This window comes from Euphorbia lathyris, chromosome 6 (genome assembly GCF_963576675.1).
Source record: "Euphorbia lathyris chromosome 6, ddEupLath1.1, whole genome shotgun sequence".
NCBI lineage: Eukaryota > Viridiplantae > Streptophyta > Magnoliopsida > Malpighiales > Euphorbiaceae > Euphorbia > Euphorbia lathyris.
The window spans coordinates 19803359-19816215 of NC_088915.1; the positions used below are offsets into that span (position 1 = coordinate 19803359).

Consider the following 12857-nt stretch of genomic DNA (forward strand, 5'->3'; position numbering starts at 1 on the left):
TTAAATTTTAATGCGTTAACTTGATGACATAAAAAATGATATTAATTATTTATTTATTTATTTACTTTTGCTAATTTTATAAACCATTTTATAAAAAAAATATTACATTTTATATACTAATATAATTTATATATATAAACTGTCCGGTTAATCAAAATCGAAATCAAACATTCAAAAAAATCTATTTTCATAAACAAAGGCCGAAACTGTACCCAATTTTTTTATTCGGTTTTCTGGTTCAATACGTTTGACCCAGTTTTTTCTGACCTATAGGAAATGTACACATAAATGATGTTTAGAGCGTGAGACACACGTGTCCAAACGCAAGTGAAAGAGAAGGTATTTTGCAGGCAGAAGAGTCGTCCTTTGAGATTATCAGAGAGAAGTGTAAATGGTGGACTGTCCAACTCTCCAGTACGGCAAAATTCTCATGAGAGAACTAGGTTGAATTTCAGGTTCAGTTCGGAATGCTCTCAAGCAAATAACACAAAATTTACTCGTTTCAGGTTTGAACTCAATTATCTGTAAAATACATACATTACTAAGACTGCTCTTTAGATCTATACTCAGATTTTTTTCCCTTTCTCTTGGATTATTTTTTCCTTTTTTTCTTGAATTTGTGAAGTTAGGTAAGAGTATTGCATGCTGATGATATATTCTTCTAATTATGCCTTTTTTTTCCTTTTGTTGTAGAAATTAGTTTTTTCTTTTGTTTTGTGCTCTTAATTTATGGTTTTCATCTGTCTACTAGAGCTTGATATTGATTATATGCTTTTAATGTGTTGGGTGATTGTTATGTTCTGTGTTTTCGCTTCTGATTTGCTTAATTGGCTTGGGATGTTTGGGTTAGATATATTGAATTGATTAGGGATAATCTGATTCTTGCTTTAATTGTAATGTTTTTATTGTTAGATGTAATACTCACAAAGTAAAGCAAAATAAAATTCGGAGTTGAAGAGAGCAAGAGATAAAAGCGGCTTTGCACACAAAGATTAGTGGTTATATATTCTCAAGTTTATGACAAATTTCTCTGGATTTACAAAGCCCATAATGAGTTACTTTGACAACCTATGATGCACAACTCTTCATGATATGCGTTTCACCATTTCCTGTAGATGTGGAAAATGGAAACTCCCGGAAATTGATCCGGGCACGTTTTTAAACGGTTTTCTATGTGGATTTCGACTAAAATTTTGGAAATTCAAACTTTTCATTTTGCAATTTCTATTTCGTCTAAGGTTACGAAAATTGAAACCTCTTATTTGACTGATAAAGTTTTCCTTGTATCCATCAATTTAAAGAACTCTCTTTATTTCTTTTGCTTATAATTTTTGTCTCTCGAATCTCGGTTGAACTTGTTCTTCGTTCTTGTTCTTCATATTGGTATTGTTGAACAAAATTATTTTTAAAATTTTTTTAAATATATTATTATATTCTTAATATTTATAAATATGCCCCTATATTTTTAATATTTACATATTTCCATTTCCTATGTTTCTTAGAAATTACTTTTCCGAGTGTCAGTATCGGTTTCCATTTCCATGCAACATAGTTGACAACAAAATGAAAGAGAACCACATAGAATTGAAAGCATTAGCAAAAGAAGAGAAGAGATTAACATATGGAACAGATATAGCAAAAATTATGTAACTGTTCTTAGCGATTTCAAAACGTTATATTTGATTGTTTTGAATAATAAGTAGTTGTTTGAAATCAAGTTTCATGATGAATTTGCATGATTATTCCTGAACAAATGCATTATGTCCATAGCCCGCACTAAGACCCAAAGTCTCATCTGGGGTCAATCATGTCTTTTCCAAGTGTTATGCTTATAACCGCGGCAAGACTGGCAGTCTCAACCTAGACCAGTCTAGTGCCCCTTCACTAGGCTAATTCTGCCTAGTAAGTAGTGGCAGTCTAAACTGGCACTGGTCATGTTCCAATCATGCATATTGATAAGCTTTGTATCTGTTGTTAACCAAATGTATTGATTTTTTAGAAGGTTTTGGCACGCGTAGAATGAGTATTCAAGTAGTAGAAATTTGATTTCTGTAAAATAATGATCTAGTTTACATGCAGTGCTGAGGCAACCTATAGAGTCCATGATGGGGACATACTCCAACACAACTCATATGATACCAGAAGAAGCTAACGCAGGAGCATCTGTTCCGCGTTTTGGCTGGTTTTATCCTGGAAGTTTTTATTCTGCACCAAATTCTAGTCCAGCTCATCCTCAAGGAACTCAAATTGGCACGCAACAGGGTATTTCAGTTACTCCTATTTGTACTTTTGTTCCCGCAGCTGAGCCAGCGAAGGACAACAACGCAGGAACTAAAACTACAAAGGCTAAGAAACCAAAGCCTTCTGTAAAGAGTTGTAATCAAATTCCACCCAAGACTATGAAGTCAAAGAAACCAAAAAAGGCTTCTTCAAAGAAAGAAGCCCAAACCCTGCCTGCAGCAAAACGCGAAAGAAGAAATCTTGATGCGGATATCGAAAAAATGAACTTTGATTTATCTGGTGTGCCTTCTCCGTTTTGCTCGTGCACAGGCATTCCTAGAGTCTGTTACAAATGGGGTGCCGGTGGATGGCAATCCTCGTGTTGCACGACAAGCATATCCGAGCACCCTCTTCCAATGAGTCCCACAAGGCCAGGGGCTCGCTTAGCTGGAAGGAAAATGAGCAATGGAGCATATCTAAAATTACTACTGAAACTTGCAGCTGAAGGTTATGATCTTTCTCATCCTGTTGACTTGAAACATCATTGGGCTAGACATGGTACTAACAAGTTTGTTACAATCAAGTAGACCTGAAAGTTTGCAGTTAGACATATATCGGCAAAGCAATATTTTTGGCCCCTGCTGTCTATTTGGCCCTTGAAACTTTAATTTGGTGAAATTTGATTCCTGAAATTTGATTTTTATTAAATGTAGCCTGTATAGACGAAATCATCATCCTTGGCGTTCACGAAAATGTGCTCCTTAATGGTGTGGTGTGGTAAGAGCTACATTAACAAAAATCAAAATTCAGGGCTAAATTTTACCAAATGAATGTCCAAGGGTGAAAGTCAAAATAAAGTTAAATTCAGGGGCCGAAAATATTGTTTTTCCGATATATATTAAATACCAGTATGTAAAGTTCCCTATCTTTGTTAGTCAGAGATCTATCTAAACTAATCTGTCTTCATAATCTAATTAGGAATGTTCATATCATATCCCATGTATTATTCTACTTAGTTCCCCTTATGCTTTCTTAGCGTTTAGAACCCTTTTACTCTGTTCCTTGAACCAGGTAAGATACTTGTTAGATAATGTGCTTAATTTGGTGCTTATGAAGCCTTTCTTTTCCTAGACGCACGTTGCTTTTGTTTGGATGCTGGAAATGGAACTTCAATCTTACAAGTTTAGACAACTAAAATAAGATCTGTTTGAGGAACATTCTTCACTCGAAACATTCTTCACTTGCAACATTCTAAAACATGAGTTTAGGAAATGATACATTTTGATATTGAGAATTTTCTGTCTGAGCTAGTGTTAGAGAACAATTTGAGGATTTTGGCTCCTGACAGTCAGAAGACGTGTCAATTTTAAACATTTGGCCTAAAACAGCGAGTAACATTTACATTAAGGGTTAGATGAGTACATTTTTTACTAGCTGTTTGTATAACTGCAAATAGGGTTGTAATTGACGAGCTCGAGCTCAACATGTTTGTGAGCTTCTCGCAAGCTTGTTCATAAGCTTTGCTTGCGAGCAGCTCATCAATTCTATTTGTGAACTTTGCTCTCGAACAACTAATTGAAACTTCTTTAGCACAAAATTACATAGTTTTGAAACAAAAGTTTAAAAAGAACTATGTTGTTTTATATTTTCTCCTTTATAGGAATATTATTATAAAAAATATAATTGAACCAAGCTTGCTCATGATCGTGTTCATGAACATTATAATAGAGTTTGTTCATAAACTTATAATGGAGCCTGCTCGTGAGCTTTCGAGCTGAGTTTCGCAGTTCTCAAGCCCGACTTGTTTATAAATCGAGCCGAATGCAATCGAGCCGCTCATGAGCGGATCAGCTCATTTACAGCCCTAACCGTATACATGTTTGGTAAAGCTTAGGTATAAGCTGATTGGTAATAACTGGTGACTATTAGATATAAAATAGTGCCAAATCCGCTAATTTTTCAGTCCTCCATTTGAGTTCAATTCCATTTTTTAACAAACATCATTATTACGGTTTTGACTAATAAAACTTCTAGAAGTGATCTAAACTCTAATTTTAAACTAACACTCTCTCCGCTAAATAAACAGAGCCTTAACAATGACCATTGTTAATAGAGTTTTTTTAAGTGTAAGTTAAAAGTATGTTTAAAACACTATTTAGTCCCTGACCTATAAAAAATGTTTGTGTTTTCCCTTGACCTATTATCTCGACCTATAAAAGATGTTTGTATTTGCCACCTAACCTATTAGTTTTAATATTGATCCACAAATGTATAACAATAATCACATTTGGTCTGATTTAGATGGAAATTAGTGTGTATATAAAGAGACCCATAAAATATCTGGGTTTTATGATTGTTAATCACATCGGTTTGATGATTGTTAATTGCAACTTGCTATGGTATTTCGCGGATTTGTTTAGTCGTGTCAATTTTCATATAATATTTACATCCTAAAATCATATCTTTCTCCACTTCTACAACCTTGGATAACATCAAATCTTCTCCACCCGATTAACAATCATCCCACATGAGATTAACGGTTATTTATATACACGTTGATTTTCATTTAAATTGGACCAAACGTGATTGTTTGCTATACGTTAGAGGTAGCATACATCACATCTTTTCTACCCGAACAATCATATCACGTGAGATTTAACAGTCTCTTTATAGGAATAGAGCAATTATAGAAGGAAGATAATGCCAAAAAGGCTGTGTTCTTATATGAAACAGTCCTAACTGACTGCTTTCATTTCTCTATATTACACAATTACAAACATCAAATACTTTCCCATATTCTTATCACCAAATTTCCTAAAAACTCATAAGAAAAAGAACACCAAATGCCTTATTCAATAGTTTTTTAAGGCATACATGATAGAACGAAAGAAAGAAAGTCGACGAATTAGGCTTTCGCTCCCACACGAGTTTTAGCTCTGCTCGCAACAATTTGCTCATAAAGATCTCTGATTTTCAATCCAACAATGGTTTGAAACAGACCTGTTCCATTGTTACTTCCTGGGAAATCAGAATGCTTCAACATTTGTTGTGTCACTTCTCCGTAGAACTTAGTCGATATGTTGCTTAAATGGCTTTCCACGTAAATCAATTCGTCTAATCTATCGAATTGTCCATCCATTTCCAATATAGACACCTGATCCCAAAAAAAAAAAACACAAATTAGTCATGAAATGGTTTGTTTAACGAAAGGGTAGGGAAGAATGTGTATACCTCGTGGCCGAAATAGGCGTCGGGGCCGTAGGCAAACTTGATTCCGGGGTAAGAGCAAGTGAGCTTCCGACCACAGGGAATCCAGGAAATGGAAGATCCTTCATCAAATAAGTAAACAGGACTGAAATATTGAACACCTTCTTTCATTATAAGTCTAACTCTTAGAACTTTGCCTTCATTGTCATCTGGTATCAGTTGAGTTGGCAACACTTCTATCACTGCATCAGCATATTGCTTTTGTGGATCTGCATCATCATTCATATTTCCATTCGTATCATATCGTGTCAAAATGAGTGAACTCTAACTCAATCCAGAAAATGTTATGTCATAATCGTGTCAATCCAATCAGATTATCGATTTCGTGTCGTCTTTGCAAATCATGTGTAATTTTACCTCATTTTTTACTATGACATTAAAAATAGGGAAAAGTTAAAAAAAAAAAAAAATAATAAAAAAAAACTTTGTGATTTCACCGATTTGTAAGCAAAGGAATGTGGTTTGCTTGACTAACAATGTTTAACACATCACGGAAGTTAATATTTCATTGTGCAACATTAATAAAGTCTAAATGACACGTCAACAAAGTCAACGTATCATCAAAGACTATCATTAGTCAAATTTCATTTTTGGTTACTGTGTCTAACACATGCGTTTTTTGCAAAAAAAAAAAAAAACACAATTCGCTATTTACAAATCGATGAAATATTATTTGTAGTTTTCTTTTAAAAATACAGAAAGATATGGTAATATTTTAAATATTTACATATTTTTAGATTAATAGGTTAACCTTGATTATATTTAACAAACTCTTAATTTACTAATATCATGTTACAGTTCTGTAATGTGTTTATAATTCATTTATATGATATAAAAATATTGAAGGTTTGAGTTGTATTCGCCAAGTGATAATTGTAATTTTATTGTTTTTATTAATAAAAATGACAAGAAAAAATATATAAATAATTTTAAATATTCGTATTTTTTATAACTCTAAGCTACTCAAAAATTTGTGTCAATCTAAAATGATTTATTATCTTTTTAATAAAATACTAACCCATTAAATTCATATTGGATTCGTATCATGTTCGCGGATCGTATACATAATTGTAAACTCTATTAACTAAATTGTTGATAAATTAGAAAAAATTACCAATAAAAGCATCAAAATCAGGCTTGCGAGCTTCAATACTGGCTTTAATGCTTTCAAGACTGTGACCTCTTTCTGCCATATCTCTCTGTAATGCAAATTTAATCAATTCATATAAATAAATAAATAAAAGGTTAATACATATGTGTTGTTGTATTTGTCTGTATTATCACATATGTCTCTGTATCAATGTATCAAATAAATAAATAGTCAAATATATCCATATAGTTTTCAAATGACACTAAAAATGTTTCCACATCGATTCTATCCACCTATATCAAATAAACAACCAAATGTGTTGTTGTGTTAAAGATAGACAAATATAACCTTAATAATGTGATGAATAGACTAACAGAATTATGCCAAATAAGCTTATCGTCCAAATAAGGATATATTTTTCTGTCGTTAACTATTATAATAATATATTTAACTGTTTATTTGATATATGAGCATATGTAACAAAATAAACGAATACAGACAAAGTCATAAATTTAGTAGTAACAGATTTTGCAGAAAAGGGGTTGATTGAATACCTGAATTTTCCAAGCAAATTTAACTTCATTGCTAATGTCCAAATATATGCTGAAGTCTAAAAGATCCCTTACACGTTCGTCAAACCTATACATACACATATATACATACACAGCATTAACACCAGAGTGACAAATTTCAGAATCATACCTACCTACGTGTTCAAACACCAATTTAGCCCCCAAATATTAATTTATTCCGGAAACTAATAACTCACCGACTGGACCGGTTAACATAATCATCCGGTCTACTTTTTTGTCTTCTAATTAATTATGAAATTATTTTCTTTTAATTATTCAAACTGGTTCAGCCGGTCACCAATGTTCTCAGCCTTTCAATTAAGATAAGGTTTAATACTTCATTAGGTCAAAAATACAAAAATATCTTATTAGCCACTCGAATTTGTTTTAAGTGATATTATTAATTCAGACCAAAATAAAATTTAAACAATTTAAAACATATATTAATTTAAACAAATTGTCGAATAAGTCACTTCAAATAAATTTATATTGCTTATAAACATTCAGTAGTGTTCACATGGACTCTAATGACCACGGTAAATTTGGTCATTCACCATTAGATCTAAGTTAATTAAAATCTTAAGGTGGAGATTGAAAATATCCTAAGACTAGATTTAATCAGCCTAGATCTAACGATGAATGATCAAATTCACGTAGTCATCACAATCCATGTGAAAAATACTGATAAACATTTTATAAATTCACCGAGTCAATCATTTTTTTAAAACCAAATTGAGGGAATTTAATTTATTAAGTCATTAATAAATGTATTTTCAATTACTATGTGCCATTCTTAAAACCTCCAAAGGGTCAATTTTGCAAGGCTCACTTCCTCTTGGCTTAAAATATATTTTTTCCCTAATCCGTCCAAAATAATAAACTAAGGCTACAAAGGTGATAGTTAAAATTAATTTAGTGCAAAATATCTAATTTAGTCCTCCAGTTGGAAAATTTTGATAAATTAACTCAATTACACTTAAAATTTTGACTGATTTGTCAAAATTTATTCTTAATTTAATATATTTGGACTAAATTGATATGACTGACAACTTTAGAAAAACCTTAATTCCCAAAATAACACATCTACACATTTTTTTTTTTGTAATTAAGTTATATATCATTGAATTGATTTATATTGTGTTGAATTATGATCAATTATGTGCCATTTTTTAAAAAATATCAAAAATTATAGGGTAAACTTCAAATAAAACCCACGGTAAACTTCATTTTGGCATTCATAAATTTTTTCAATTATTCATTTCTTATTTTTTATTTTATTTTTAATGTAGGGCTAAGTAAAGACACTTAGACACCACATGCATTCAACTTAATTAATGGGTAAATTACACCTATAACCACTGAACTTTACCCATTTAACATTACTAAACTTTACATTTTTTAATACCGGTAGCCACTCAACACCTCAAAACGACCATTGACAGTCTCAAAATAAAAAATTCAAAGAGCTAATGATATTTTAAAGAACTTTAATTCTTGAAAATTTCGGTTTTGAGGTCATTCAAGTGAATTTTTAGAGAAAAAAAAACTAAAAAAAATGTGATTTTGGAAAATAAAAAACGTGGTTTCATATTAAATGTCGTTCTGAGCAACTTTAATTCTTGAATATTTTCATTTTGAGGTCGTTAACGGTCATTTTGAGGAGTTAGTTAAAGTTGAATGGCCACCAGTGTTACAAAGTGTAAAATTCAGTTGTCATACCAAAGTTCAGTGGCCATGGGTGAAATTTACCCCTTAATTAATACTTATGAATTGAATTATACCCTTATTATACATTAATTTAAGAAATATTTTAAGTTAAATAGCAAAAAAAAGAGTACTTACATTGGATGGAGGCCTTCAATAACAAGAATCTTAGGAGGTTTAATGAGTTCAGGAGCATCAAGAAGACCAGTAACATGATTATAAATAGGTTTCTCAACAGATTTTCCATCTTTAATAGCTTTAACTTGTTCATACATAAGATCAAAATCATTAGCTCTTGGATCAAGTGCTGTCACTCCTTTCTCTTTCCTTCCTGTTCTATCTAGTGAATGATAATCATCCAAACATATCACTGTTGTTGTATCACTTATTAGTGTATTTGAATCTGGATTTCCCCCTTTTGGTGGCTCTGCTGCCCCCCCAAATACACTTGTTAATCTCCTCATAAATGTGCTCTTTCCACACCCTGAATCTGCTGCTAACCCAATCACCACTGTCTGTTCTTCATTTCCTGCTGCACATGTTGTCACCAAGTTCCCACCTTTTTTGATTCTTCTGCTGGTGTAAAACACTGCTACATGTTTGTGGTTTAGGTAGCTGAATTGGGTCTTTCCTGGTTTTGAGATTGAGTGTGTTGATTTTAGGGATTTGGGGGTGTAAATTGAGCAGATTGACATTTTTGGAGAATGGAATTAAGGAGCCAGTTTTTTGTTTTTAAGTTGGTATATGAGTGTTTTGGGGAGGAGGGGGAGTTTAAAATTGGGGGAAATAAGAGGCTGAAGAAGAAAGAAAGAAAGGGAAAAACAGATGGCAGTTTGTATGGGAAGAAGATAAGAAAGAAGTGGTGATGACAAGTGAAGGTGTCTTCTTGTTTAATGTTTTATGGGTTTTCTGGTAATACCCCTTGTTTTGGACATTTTTTTTTTGTAGGTAATATTAATGGGTAAATTACATTTATGGTGTCTCAACTTTGTTTTTGTTTTTGTTAGGACTGAAGAGTGGCGAAGGGATGTAATAGTGAATGGTAGGGGAAGACTAAGCAAACTTGGAAGAGGGTGATATGAGTTTATTGGGGATTGGGGAAAATATAGTAGTGGATAGGACGAAGTGGAGGAGAGAATCTATATCGCTGACACGATTTGATTTCACGGTCTTATATGATGGTTCATGGGGGTGGAGGGCGGAGAATCCTCAATTAGAATTCATATGGACGGGGGATAGGGATTATTTTGTCCCTAGTAAGCGAGGATGAGGTGGAGGCATACAGGAATAGGTAAATCCATGTACCCATCCCCTATATTGCCCCGTAACTTCTATACTTTCTTTGCGCCACTCGACTCGAACTCAATCTTATTACTTGTCGTTATATTATGTCCAATGCCAAAAAAATGGAGAAAATAGAATAAAAATTATATATGTAAAAGAATAAAGTGAAATGGGGAATAGGGACGAAGAATCCCTCATTTGGTCGACGAGCAGGGATGAAGAATGTAATCTCTGCCCCGTTTATATCCCTTGATATTATGGCTTCTAAACTTTACAGTTTACTAATATAATGGCTTCTTTTACTGTTGATCTAAGATGATCAGATCATTCTAAGAGAAGGTAATCATCTATTCTAAAGCCAATTGAAATGATATGCTAATCAATTTTAATTCTTGAATTTTTTTGAGATCGTTTAGTTGTTGTTTAATTAAGAGAAAAAAGCTTCGGAAATTGTAATTTGAAAAATCGAAAACAATGGTTCTGTAGGAAATGAGATTATAAACAACTTTAATTCTAGAATATTTTTATTTTGAGGTTGTCATCGGTCATTATATTAGTAAAGTATAAAGTTCATAAGTTATAATGTTCGGTTTTGTATACAAAAGCCATAACGAAAGTAAAGTCAAAATTCAAGGGCCATTCGTGTAATTTACCCTAATACTAAGGTGGAAATACCAGGGGTAGAATTGTCCATGTGCTAATCAAATGGTGGGTATTGTTGTCTTTTTCTTATATATTCTGTAGAAAATAGAAAAAGGAGATATTATTTGTAATATTAATAAAGAGATGGAATTGTTGATTAGATGATGGCATTTGTGATAGGCAAAGGTATGGAGAAGCTTGGTGGTGAGAAATTGCAGTTTGGATATCTGATGTGCCACGTGGGATTCAAATGGTGGCTACTTCTAGATGAGGGTTTTAATTGTGGATTACTAAACCCAGCCATGAATTCCCACCCTAGCTCCATGAAAAGACCAAACTATCCTTTACCCAAAATTTGAAAAAACACAAAACCTCTCAAATACCCTACACACTCTTTGATCAAATCCGGACTAATTTGTGAACCAAAACATGGAGTGTAACAACAACCGTAAAGGGAAAGCGAAAATAATAAGATTTACCGTTTTTGTTTTTTGATTTAAGCTTAAAAATTGAATCTGTGGGTGATTTTTTAAAAACGCCGGAATCGCAGTCGGGCGTATGAACATCACGTCCGACCTACGGTTCCGACGTATGAATATCACGTCCGACCTGTGGTTCGGGCGTGAGGCTATCACGCCCGACCTATGGTTCGGGCGTGATGTTCATACGCCCGCACCATAGGTCGGGCGTGATGTTCATACGCCCGACCTATGGTTCGGGCGTGATGTTCATACGCCCGAGGGGTTTTAATTAATTTAATTAATTTTTTGTAATTTTTAGTTTGTTTAATTTAGTTTAACTAAATTTTTATGTCGTAAATTTTAGTTGTTGTAAATTTTATTTTGTTTAATTTAGTTTAACTAAATCTTTATTTTGTTAATTTTAGTTAAATTTTTATTTTGTTAATTCAGGTATTTACGGGTTAAATTCAATAGCGGACTAATTTTTTTACGGGTTTAATTCAACAGCGGACTAATTTTTTTTACGTAACAGGTATTTACGGATTTAATTCAATAGCGGACTAATTTTTTTACGGGTTTAATTCAACAGCGGACTAATTTTTTTTACGTAACAGGTATTTACGGATTTAATTCAATAGCGGACTAGCTATTTTTCTTGCTCTCCCGACACGCGGGCGTGTGCCTATCACGCCTCACCTTGTGGTCGGGCGTGATAGCCCCACGTCTCACCGTGTGGTCGGGCGTGTAGTGATCACGTCCGGCCACACGGTGAGGCGTGGGGCTATCACGTCCGACCACAAGGTAAGGCGTGATAGGCACACGTCCGCGTGTCGGGAGAGCAAAAAAAATAGCTTTTTCCTCCCCAAAACCCATGAAAGGGTATTTTCGTCCTTTCACGGGGTTAGGGGTGGGAATTTGGGGCTGGGTTTAACAACACCCTTTTAATTTTAGGCAATTTAGAGACCTTTTATATATTTATGATTAATTCTTACTTACTATTTCTAATCATTTTTATATTAGATTAATGTGCATTCGGATGCTAAGCAAGTCATTCTTGAAAAATAAATATGCTAATTACTACAATGTTGAGAATTAATACACACTTTCATTTGTTGTTGGACTTCTCGTTCCACTTTTGTCTACGGAGATGACCAGACAGTACATTGTCTATAACTTTCCTTAAAAGAGGAATATGTCACTAGAATATCAACGGGAGGACATGTAGAGGAGGACTAAAGAAAAACAGTGAGCTCCTCGTAAAGGTTGGAATAATCGCTCATGGTCCCTCTCTTCCTCTTGTAGAGTGAGAGCTGGAAAAATTCCTACGTGGAAGGTTACTATCCCCCGTGCTTGCCATGGAAAGCAGCGGCTAGGTCTAACTCCCCGTCATACCGAAGGAGGTAAGAAAAAGAGTATGAATTCCCTTTGGATCATCGCAAGTCGCAAAAATGTCTGGACGCGTCAAGATCCCAAGCACGCAAATGGAAAGCTCGAAGATATTTGGACGGATCAAAGTCCCCAACGTGGAAAGAACAAAACACTAAAAAGCTCTATTTGGATCTAGATCTTAAGAGAGGCCTCGGCGAGGAAGAAAAGTAGTTCAATAGGAAAATCCAA

General features: G+C 33.7%; 2 protein-coding genes across 2 annotated transcripts; one reads left to right on the top strand and one right to left on the bottom strand.

The window, feature by feature from the left end:
* Positions 1-335: 335 nt before the first annotated feature.
* Positions 336-3349, top strand: LOC136234060 (protein BASIC PENTACYSTEINE7). The gene is made up of 2 exons (XM_066023825.1): positions 336-506; positions 2080-3349. Exon 2 carries the CDS (start codon positions 2103-2105, stop codon positions 2805-2807), a length of 705 nt encoding a protein of 234 aa, XP_065879897.1. The 5' UTR covers positions 336-506; positions 2080-2102; the 3' UTR covers positions 2808-3349.
* Positions 3350-4869: 1520 nt separating this feature from the next.
* Positions 4870-9679, bottom strand: LOC136232847 (phosphoribulokinase, chloroplastic). Its single transcript, XM_066022289.1, has 5 exons — positions 8992-9679; positions 7132-7216; positions 6602-6686; positions 5452-5696; positions 4870-5374 (listed from the first exon to the last, which is right to left on the bottom strand). Exons 1-5 carry the CDS (start codon positions 9546-9548, stop codon positions 5126-5128), a joined length of 1221 nt encoding a protein of 406 aa, XP_065878361.1. The 5' UTR covers positions 9549-9679; the 3' UTR covers positions 4870-5125.
* Positions 9680-12857: the final 3178 nt, after the last annotated feature.

Excerpts from the sequence above, each read along its gene's own strand:
- LOC136232847 (XM_066022289.1), bottom strand. The coding sequence starts at position 9,548 with ATGTCAATCTGCTCAATTTACACCCCCAAATCCCTAAAATCAACACAC. Across the intron at positions 6,687-7,131 it reads AATTTGCTTGGAAAATTCAG|AGAGATATGGCAGAAAGAGG; the intron begins GTATTCAATCAA and ends TTTGCATTACAG. Across the intron at positions 5,375-5,451 it reads ACGCCTATTTCGGCCACGAG|GTGTCTATATTGGAAATGGA; the intron begins GTATACACATTC and ends TTTTGGGATCAG.
- LOC136234060 (XM_066023825.1), top strand. The coding sequence starts at position 2,103 with ATGATGGGGACATACTCCAACACAACTCATATGATACCAGAAGAAGCT.